The sequence below is a fragment of the Arachis stenosperma genome, chromosome 2, assembly GCF_014773155.1.
Source record: "Arachis stenosperma cultivar V10309 chromosome 2, arast.V10309.gnm1.PFL2, whole genome shotgun sequence".
Classification (NCBI taxonomy): domain Eukaryota; kingdom Viridiplantae; phylum Streptophyta; class Magnoliopsida; order Fabales; family Fabaceae; genus Arachis; species Arachis stenosperma.
This window is the reverse complement of record NC_080378.1, coordinates 113,322,365-113,333,165: the sequence shown is the minus strand read 5'-3', so window position 1 is coordinate 113,333,165 and position 10,801 is coordinate 113,322,365. Positions and strand designations below refer to the sequence as shown.

The 10,801-nt window shown below is 35.8% G+C and overlaps 2 protein-coding genes and 1 long non-coding RNA gene across 3 annotated transcripts; 2 read left to right on the top strand and 1 right to left on the bottom strand.

The window, feature by feature from the left end:
- Window positions 1-1,721: 1,721 nt before the first annotated feature.
- Window positions 1,722-2,301, top strand: LOC130957878 (uncharacterized). The gene is made up of 3 exons (XR_009077294.1): window positions 1,722-1,785; window positions 1,956-2,024; window positions 2,128-2,301. It is a non-coding gene; the product is annotated as an uncharacterized LOC130957878 (long non-coding RNA).
- Window positions 2,302-2,361: 60 nt separating this feature from the next.
- On the top strand, window positions 2,362-6,959 carry LOC130963474 (protein MAIN-LIKE 1-like). The gene is made up of 3 exons (XM_057889586.1): window positions 2,362-2,431; window positions 3,493-3,646; window positions 6,186-6,959. The coding sequence occupies exons 2-3, from the start codon at window positions 3,542-3,544 to the stop codon at window positions 6,957-6,959; spliced, it is 879 nt and encodes a 292-aa protein (XP_057745569.1). The 5' UTR covers window positions 2,362-2,431; window positions 3,493-3,541.
- A 129-nt stretch (window positions 6,960-7,088) lies between these two features.
- Window positions 7,089-7,742, bottom strand: LOC130963473 (protein MAIN-LIKE 1-like). Its single transcript, XM_057889585.1, has one exon. The coding sequence runs from the start codon at window positions 7,740-7,742 to the stop codon at window positions 7,089-7,091; it is 654 nt and encodes a 217-aa protein (XP_057745568.1).
- Window positions 7,743-10,801: the final 3,059 nt, after the last annotated feature.

The following is a 10,801-nucleotide window of genomic DNA, read 5'->3' as shown; positions in this document are numbered from 1 at the left end:
TTAACTTTAACTACATATTGTACTATTAACCTAAGTAATTTACCAAGGATAGCTTACAATTTTGTTAATTTGGTATATTAAATAATAGGACACCGCCTCACCTGTGGATACTAGGATATAAAGTGGAGTTAAAAAAACTTATGACAAAAAAAAATTATACGATCACACAATGAAACCATGATATTGATATGTGACATGGAGAATTTTATGTCAAATTCAGTTTTTTTAGCATCGGAATGGCAAATAAAAAAAAACTAAGCCTATTGAATCAATAGTTTTTAAAAAGTAAAATAAAATAATTAATTTATTTTCATAAACTATTTAATTTATTTTAAAAATTAATTGGTTCAGTTAATTTTGTAACTTTTTATTTAAATATTTAGTGTTAAACAAACTAAATTTGACCAACAATAAAATATTTTCTCATAACTTTATTATTTATAATAATCATTTTTTAATTTAAAAGAAAACCAAACCAAAAAATCTTCAAACAAAAAAAAATACATGTAATTGACATCAAAGCCATACATTTTTTTGCCCATAAAGACAATAAGTCAACGAAAAACTTAACATCACAATATTTTATTACAAACAAATTATTGGAGACAAAACTCTGCTGCTTCCATACCCCATCATAATGGCTACTACTTCACGTGACAAATACAGAGATAGCAGAGTAATACTACTTGTCCCTGTCTAAACAAGACACGGAGAATCTATACTCCTCTCCACCGATACACATACATATTGATAATACTGTCTGTGTTGAAAACAAAGTGAACAAACACATCATATTATACTTGTATAAAAAAATTATTTGACATTATATGCTATGTTTGAAAAGTATTGTTCTGTATTATTTATATATAAAATAGAATAATTACATAAATTATTAATAAAAAACAACTATGTTATATTAACACTTTAATTTAAAATAATTTCTTTTATAATATTATATAAATATATAACAAAATTTTGTATACACATATTACTGTGTGCATACCAAAACAATTTAAAAAAATTGATGTTTTAATTTTAACAAGCAATAACCAAATATAATTTTATTCAATTTTAAAGATGAGTGTATTAGAAAATCTCATATTAAAAATATTAGTATTTGTTTCATTGTAAAAAATATTTTTTTTCTTACTTACTTTTTTAGGATTTTTTTGGAAAGTACAAATAAAACTCAAATATAAAATAAGTATTTTATTTTGTAGTACTTCTTGTATGTCTTAAATGAGGATCACAGAGCGAAACACCAGTATACTCCTAGTGTAATGAAAGGGGATGAGCCCACTTAAGTAAAGCAAAGCTATCATCAGAGACTTTTAATAAGGAAGAGGATCAACCAAGAAGTGAAGAAACAATCGGGAAGAATCTAGCTAGCCAGCTATCATGGTTGACTACTTGACTTCATTGCTCTTTATATAACCTTTAGTCCTTAGCTAATAATTAATCACACGACACAACATTCGATGGCATATTCTCCTTTCTCTAGTTCATCCGCTTCTAAGCTGTTCCTCTGCTCAGGCTGGTGAGCATTCTATTTTCATTGATTCCTTCGTTTATTTTTTCACTATCTTTTTCTGTTGTTTGATTTAATATTTTACTATTTACCACCTCTTTCTGCTATGGCTCTTGTGCTATTAGGTTTGGGTTTAGAGAGATGAGTACCGATTTCTGGGAGTGAAAGATATTTAGCTTTACAAGTTCGATTACTCTTCCTTCTGATTCTCCGATCTGGTGATGTCGGTGGTGAAGATCTTCGATTAGATCTCGGAGGTTAGTAGGGTTAGATTGATTTAGGATTTCTCATGTATCCTAGAAATTGTAGGCATTAGATTGAATTTGATTTTCTTTTATGTAATTCATAGTATTTTTGAATAATTTTAATTATTTTTTTGAACTCGGTCTTCGTGAAGAATGCTTATTTTTCGATTTTCTGTTAGAAGGAAAGGAGAAAGCAAGAGGATAAAGTGAAGAGGATGCATCAACGGGAGGAACATTTTAAGCGTGTTAAGGTAAGAATTATGGGTTTCCTTCTCCCAGAATATATTCAGTTAAATTTATTTATCATCAGAAATGAGAAGAATTTGATGAATAATTCTTTACCATTATAATAAGATCTTCGGATGATCATGAACCCTGAAAGGAGGCAGACCATCGACACCTACATTGATGGAGTAGCTGCAGCTGCTAGGAAGTGCGATGTTGGGGAAGAAGAGGAGAGTTATGAGATCGGTTGCAGTGAGGTGGACCACGAAGGCAGCAGCGGGACACGGGGGCGTGGCATCAAGCTGGGATCCCAGTACCATTGCGACGGTCAGAGACGGTAGTTATGGATATCACGGTTTGATGATTATGCAGAAAACATAGAGGGTCGCTGGTTCAGGGGCACTGGGGCTGTAGTTCAGAGATTCAAATCTAGGTACAGTTTTTCTCAATACTTCAGAGGCTAATTATATTCAAGATGTGCACACTCTATAAACTCATTTTAAGCAATATGCTCTGAATTTTGACTATTTTTTTTTAATTTATAATATTTATTATTTAAAAAAGACTTAAAACTTTCAATTTTAAGCAATCTTAAATTCTAACAAATATCTTGTGCTTTAAAATTATATTTATCAATCAAATGAGTATTATTATTATTATTATTTGTGTATTAATAAATGGTTGTTGTTTTTAAGTACACATAATAGAATTTCCAATCTTGCTATATGCTATAATGATATTGACACTGAAGTTATTGAATTGAGTTGCACAAATAGCAAATCCTAAAATCCATTCAATTTACCTCTTTTGCGTGTCAAAATTGGTGGAAAATGTTGCTATATATTTGATCTGTTTTCTTACAATTCTTTCTTTTGTTCTTTCTCTGCTTTTTGGGTTTTTATTCTGTGTCTCCTGAATGTTCAATTTCAAATTCCCATTTCGTTGCTGTGAGAGACACAGTTTTCTCAGCTCTTTTCTAGTCCATTGTGATGTTTTCTTATAAAATTTTAGTATTGGCCTCTTTTTTTTTTCCAACCTTTTCATCCCATTTCAATATGAGAACTACCATGGATATGATAAATAAGATTAATCCTGAAATTACTGTCTTTGGATGGGGATTTCACATTATGAAGTTCATTGCAGTGGAGTGGAAGTAGGAGATAGATGAGTAAATAGTAAATACTGCACTATATGCTTTCGACACTAAAGGATCGTCAAGATCCTTTATGGCTAGCTCTTTTTCCAAAAGGAACCGATTATATGCATTACCAGCTGTCCCTCTCTCCCTTCTTAGATCTCATCTTTTTTACTTACTAAGTCTTGCATCATTATTGATAATAATATGAACTCATATCAGTTCCAAAAAGTATTTAAATTTTGAAGTATGCAATTAAGATTGTATATCCACTATCATGCTAAAATCTGGGTTTCTACGACTAAGCAATATATAATTCAATTAAGGGCACCATTGATATGTTTGTTGCTTTTATGCAGTGAACAGAATCAAAATAGTCAAAAATATGCTTCTGAAGTTGCTTGTGATATGTTTTGCGGATTCCAGTGGATGAGATTCCAGCTTGTGAAACTGAAGTTGCTATGGCTAATGGACACATTCCAGAAAAAGGACCAATTGTTCTCTGATTTCAAGGTCAGTTCCTTAACGAAATAAATGAAAAGCAACTTTCAACATTCAAGTGCATTGTTACTAATACTTTGGTAGTTGCTTTCATTGCTCTGTTCACATATTTTACCTTTTTCTATCGCATTTGGTTCAAGTAATTCGTAGGTCTATCTTGTGCATATCTTGCTATTTCAACCTGCTATGATTTTCAATTGATGTCTTTACATTCTATGTTAATGCACTCTTTAACAGAAAGAAAAAAGATTGGACAATGTTATTAATTGTAAGTGGTCAATGTACAATTTTGGAATTTATATTTGAATTGTAAATCATTTGTTGTTTGTTGGAAATTCAGAAAATTAGGGCCACAATTGTGCAATTGTTAAAATTCAGTTTAGATTCCAAATGTTAGTTTGACTGTAAGCTTTGCTTTGCTTAAATATTTTGTCTTTATAATAAAGAGATTTTGCTTCTTGATTTAAAAAAAAAAAAAAGAAGCAGAAGAATATTTTGGAATTCTAAAAGTTTATGGAAGTGAAGTTTTTTTGAAAGGAAAATTTAGCTTCTTTCTTTATAATAATACCATTTGTGTAAGGAAATTGGAAAAACTACGCATTGATCTTCAATGTTGAAGTACCAGAGGCTATACTGTTATAGGAGCCTTTTATATTTATAAACTAATCATAATCACAAAGAGGATTATCTATTGTAGGACCTTGGTAATTGCTTATTGTGGATGTGAGCACCATGAATTTGGGTTTGTGGGACATTGCTTGTGAGTTAGTTCACTATTTATCAAGTTTGTTTTGGGAGGGTCTTGGTTGTCTCAATTTTTTGAAATAGGCTAAGAAGATTACAATAGATTAAGACCTTTAAGCTATTGTGGAGGTAATGAAAATTAAATGTGATTATTACATTCTATTCTGAACTTATTGCTCTTATAAAAGCAGAGTACTTTTTTTTATTCTTTTTTAATAAAAAAATGTGTTTAGGTCATAATATTAGGTGTTCTTCAGACTAATACTATTATATGAGTAGTAAAGCTAAATTAAAATACTTAAATAATGAGGCTTTTTGAATAAAAAATTTTCTTTTGTGTTTGGGATCTTCTAATGAGTCAAAATCATGACAAGCTCCGAGTATTGGAAAAAAAATAATCGAAACAATTTTTGTTTAGAGATACGTGATTTATGAATTTAGTAGAGATATATAAATCATCATTTTTATTTCATCTTTTTGTACAGTAGTACTTGATTTAGATCTTTTTCCCCTTCACAAAATTGAGAAAGTATGAATAAGCTTTAGTCAAAGAGAGAAGGTGAGTTAAGGAGAGTAGGTGAGTCAATAGGAGTGAGTAATATACATTTCTAAAATAATCATATCTCTTGATTATATTGTTGAATCCAGAAAACAGAAAATGCTGAAAATGAAAATGCAAACCAAATGTACCATAATATTCAAGCAAATAACTATTCTATTCTATACTAAAATAGTCATCAATAGTTACTAGGTTATAGCTAATGTTATAAACTTGGTGTCTTTGTTTTTCAATTCATTGTCCTACTTTTTCTTCTTTTGTTCTCTTTCTGTTCCCTTTAATGGGTGAGAGATTTCAGAAAGAAGTCATGCTATAATAGTATAGTAGTAGAAGTGTTTGACTGAAAAAGCGTTAGACCATCGTAAATATAATCATATCTATTAACAAATCTTTTGTTATTATTATGGAATAGTTTTTGAATAAACTATGGGGTAAAAAACCATAATAAGCCAAGGCAAGAAGTGTGTAACGTAAATACGCCAAATCGAAAATCGTTTCAGCAATAAGCCAAACACTATCTTTATGTAATTCGAACCAAGGTGGTTCGAACTACAAACCTTAGTAAATCGAACCAGGGTGGTTCGAATTAGGGGAGAGGAAGTTTGAACGTAATTCGAACCAAGGTGGTTCGAACTCATCATGCACGTAATTCGAACTGGTCTAGCTCGAATTATTCATTTGAAACCAAACCAGGTAATTCGACCTAATCTGGTTCGAATTACCTTTGGCGTACTCCTTCATAATTCGAACCAAGGTAGTTCGAATTATGGGTGATTCGGCTATATAAGGAATTCGAATCACCCTCATTCGAACTATTATTCCTCCCCCCTACCCCACAAAATCTCAGAGAAAACGACCCAAATTCTCTCCGAGGAAGACCTGAACGGAATACTCTGTTCATGGGGGACGATCCGGCACGGTTATATCGCTTGGACGGAGTCGCTCATATAGTCGGGGTCATCAACGAGGAGGTTAGTACGGAACTATTTTTGATTCTAGCGGTATTTGTGCCTTAGTGGTTTTGCATGTGGGTTAGATGGTGGTTTATGTTAGTGGTTTATGTAGGTGGTTTATGTTGGTGGTTTATGTTGGTGGTTTATGCGAGTGGTTTATGCAAGCGGTTTATGTTAGTGGTTTAGGGTATGTGGTTTTATTTAGCAGAATGGTTTGTTGATGATTTATCGTGCTGCTTACGGTTGTGGTTGGTTTTTATGCTGGTTCTAACTATGCGGTTCATTTTGTGCGCAGCCCCAGCGATGCATTAGGAGCATGCGGCGGCAGCAGGGCATGCGACTTGATGACAGATACGTTCCGTACTTGCAGATGGCAGGTCTATACCATCTTGCAAGGCTGAACGACCGATGGTTCCGACTAGACGAGGCCCTTGTCAGTGCATTCGTGGAGCGATGGCGTCCCAAGACGCACACGTTCCATATGCCGTTCGGAGAGTGCACGATCACACTCCAAGACGTGGCATACCAGCTGGGTTTGCCAGTGGACGGCCGTTATGTGAGCGGGTGTTTGTCAGAGTTTCATATATACATCGAGGGTGGCCGTCCAGCCTGGGTCTGGTTCCAGGAGTTGCTCGGAGTTATACCTCCTCCTAGTCAGGTTCAGAAGTACGCAGTGAACTGCAGCTGGTTTCAGGAGACTTTCGGTGAGTGCCCTGAGGATGCAGATGATGACACTGTGCGCCGATATGCCCGTGCGTACATCATGATGTTGTTGGGCACGCAGCTGTTTGCGAACAAGTCAGGGAATCGGATTCACATCAGATGGCTTCCGTACGTAGCGAGGCTGGAGGAGCTGGGTACCTACAGCTGGGGTTCTGCCGCATTGGCTTGGTTGTACCGGTGCATGTGCCGAGTGGCGAACAGACATGTCGTCAAGTTAGCGGGCCCGCTTCAGCTACTTCAGTCTTGGATCTTTTGGCGCTTTCCTCGGTTTAGGCCTGCAGGATATGAGGAGTTGAGCTGGCCGTTGGCCTCGAGGTACTATACTAGGTGTTATCTATTTCAATAGAATATTAATGAATACGCAGTTATGTATGTCAAATTGAAATAGATAAGGCCTAGTATAGTACCTCGAGGCCAACGGCCAGCTCAACTCCTCATATCCTGCAGGCCTAAACCGAGGAAAGCGCCAAAAGATTCAAGACTGAAGTAGCTGAAGCGGGCCCGCTAACGTGACGACATATCTGTTCACCACTCGACACATGCACCGGTACAACCAAGCCAGTGCGGCAGAACCCCAGCTGTAGGTACCCAGCTCCTCCAGCCTCGCTACGTACGGAAGCCATCTGATGTGAATCCGGTTTCCTGACTTGTCCGCAAACAGCTGCGTGCCCAACAACATCATGATGTACGCACGGGCATATCGGCGCACAGCGTCATCATCTGCATCCTCAGGACACTCACCGAAAGTCTCCTGAAACCAGCTGTAGTTCACTGCGTACTTCTGAACCTGACTGGGAGGAGGTATAACTCCGAGCAACTCCTGGAACCAGACCCAGGCTGGACGGCCACCCTCGATGTATATATGGAACTCTGACAAGCACCCGCTCACGTAACTGCCGTCCACTGGCAAACCCAGCTGGTATGCCACGTCTTGGAGTGTGATCGTGCACTCTCCGAACGGCATATGGAACGTGTGCGTCTCGGGACGCCATCGCTCCACGAATGCACTGACAAGGGCCTCGTCTAGCCGGAACCATCGGTCGTTCAGCCTTGCAAGATGGTATAGACCTGCCATCTGCAAGTACGGAACGTATCTGTCATTAAGTCGCATGCCCTGCTGCCGCCGCATGCTCCTAATGCATCGCTGGGACTGCGCACAAAATGAACCGCATAGTTAGAACCAGCATAAAAACCAACCACAATCGTAAGCAGCACGATAAATCATCAACAAACCATTCTGCTAAATAAAACCACATACCCTAAACCACAAACCTAAACCACTAGCATAAACTACTAATTTAAACCGCTAACATAAACTACTAACATAAACCACCTACATAAACCACTAACATAAACCACCATCTAACCCACATGCAAAACCACTAAGGCACAAATACCGCTAGAATCAAAAATAGTTCTGTACTAACCTCCTCGTTGATGACCCCGGCTATATGAGCGACTCCGTCCAAGCGATATAACCGTGCCGGATCGTCCCCATGAGCAGAGTATTCCGTTCAGGTCTTCCTCGGAGAGAATCTGGGTCGTTTTCTCTGAGATTTTGTAGGGTAGGGGGGAGGAATAATAGTTCGAATGAGGGTGATTCGAACTCCTTATATAGCCGAATCACCCCTAATTCGAACCACCTTGGTTCGAATTATGAAGGAGCACGCCAAGGGTAATTCGAACCAGGTTGGTTCGAATTACATGGTTTGATTTCGAATGAATAATTCGAGCTAGACCAGTTCGAATTACGTGCATGATGAGTTCGAACCACCTTGGTTCGAATTACGTCAAAACTTCCTCTCCCCTAATTCGAACCACCCTGGTTCGATTTACTAAGGTTTGTAGTTCGAAGCACCTTGGTTCGAATTACATAAAGATAGTGTTTGGCTTATTGCTGAAACGATTTTCGGTTTGGCGTATTTACGTTACACACTTCTTGCCTTGGCTTATTATGGTTTTTTACCCTTTTTTTTATTTAGTTAGTGATTTTATGCTCCTCTTTGATACTTTCTCTTTTTTCTATGTTAGAGTTTAGATTAAAAGGTAGTGATTGAGAGATTTGTGTGAGTGATTTGAGGTTGGATCAAAAGAAGTTGATGAGTTTGAAAAACTCTAATTTAATTTTGATGATGAACAAACATTATCGAAATATTTAATTACAAAATTATTAATTTGATCTCCATTTAACAAACATATGATAATTAATATTTTTGTGATTAAATATTTCAATAATGTTTGTTCATCATCAAAATTAAATTAGAGTTTTTCAAACTCATCAATCTCTTCTTTGATGACAAACATTATTAAAAATTGAAATGAAAAGAAATTAAAGATTAGAGTATAGAATACTCCCTTTGAAGATTTGAATTTCTTCCCTTTTCTACATGTCACATGGCTCCTCCTTAATATATGCCATTTTTACCAAGGAAAGCACTAACCTGTAACATTTTAATCAAGCCTCAAGTAACAACGTTATTTAGTATATTAATTACATGATGCTAAATGTTTGATTTATGAGCAGATTTGAACGATATACAAAACTCATTTGTTATCAATAATTTGATTCTCCGTTCAATCATACCATAATCAAAATCTGTTTTTGACAAAAGACTTGCTGTTCAAATTAAGTGAAAAATATTTTCCAGTAAATCAAAGTAATCTTGGTAGAAAAAAATATTTTTCAAACATGATATAATCTTTCCAAATAGCAATTTTAATCATTAAGAACTCAAAGGAACTGTCAAAGATAAGTCTAACATAAATTATTTTATTAAGGTAAGTCAAATGTATTATAAATACAGTAAACACATATTTTACCAAGATAAACATCAAATTTTACCAAGATAAACATCAAATAATGGCAGCTATCAATATAAACCTGAATGCATTATTAGCATACATTATCAATCAGTAATAGAGGTGATCATGAACTCTCAGAGAGAGTCATCATTTGTTTTTCAGTTTCAATTTTCAAAAATTTATTCTCCCCTTTTGTCATCAAAGGGGTTCCTGCAAAACAGATCTTGACAAAAGAAACATAATATGCAAAATATTATCCCAAAAGATTCAAAGTGTCACAAGGTTTTGGTACTAATAATATCCAACCTAACAAAATAGAGTATCAAATTGAGTCTAAAAGTGCCAATATTAAAGAGCAGTAATTAATCATCTGAGAGATATTAAAATCAGAGTTTTCAGCCCCTTCTTCGCTATCTATGCCCATATCCTTCTCCAAGTTTTTCAGCATTAGGTCCACTCTATTTTTACATCTCCCCCAAGCCCTTTCAGTCTCATAGGCTAGCTTGCGAGCCGTGTGATGCCAAGGCATCTTAGGCTAGTTTCACTAGCAATTTTCTGTTAGTTTTAGTTGTTTTATGCATTTTCTTGAGCTTAAAGTAAACAAGAATGGTTAAATGAATAACAAAGCAATGAACCATCCAAACAGTATGATTTTGATGCAAATTCCATGAGTTTTTAGTTATATTACTTGAATGCTATGAATGGAAGATTTCTCATGAAATTTTGCAAGACTTTGATGCAGTTGTTTGGATGATTTCAGGGAAGAAGAGGCTAGGCAAGGAAGCAACAAAATCAATAAAGGAAGCTTGAATATCACATGTGGAGTTTAAGTTCCAGTTTAAGCTTAAACTGGAACTTAAACTGCCAAGCCATATAATGCTGGGAACTATCAGCGGCGTTTAAGCTCCAGTTTAAGCTTAAACTGGAGCTTAAACGCCAAAATCATGAAAGCTGAGGAAAAGCTGAAAGTGGCGTTTAACCTCCAGTTTAACCTTAAACTGGAAGTTAAACGCCAGAAATGAGAAATGCATCAGGGAGCCATTTCCACGTTTAAGCTCCAGTTTAACCTTAAACTGAAGCTTAAACGTGTTCGACCAAATTCTCCTCCAGGGTTGCTTTCTTCATTTCCACGTTTAAGCTTCAGTTTAACCTTAAACTGAAGCATAAACGTGTTCGACCAAATTCACACTCCAGGGTTGCTTTCTTCATTTCCACGTTTAAGCTTCAGTTTAACCTTAAACTGAAGCTTAAACGTGTTCGACTACTTTACCCTCCAGGGTTGCTTTCTTCCATTTTCACGTTTAAGCTTCAGTTTAACCTTAAACTGAAGCTTAAACGTGCTTGAGTTATACCACCTCCAGGAGTGTCCAACGTTTAAGTTCCAGT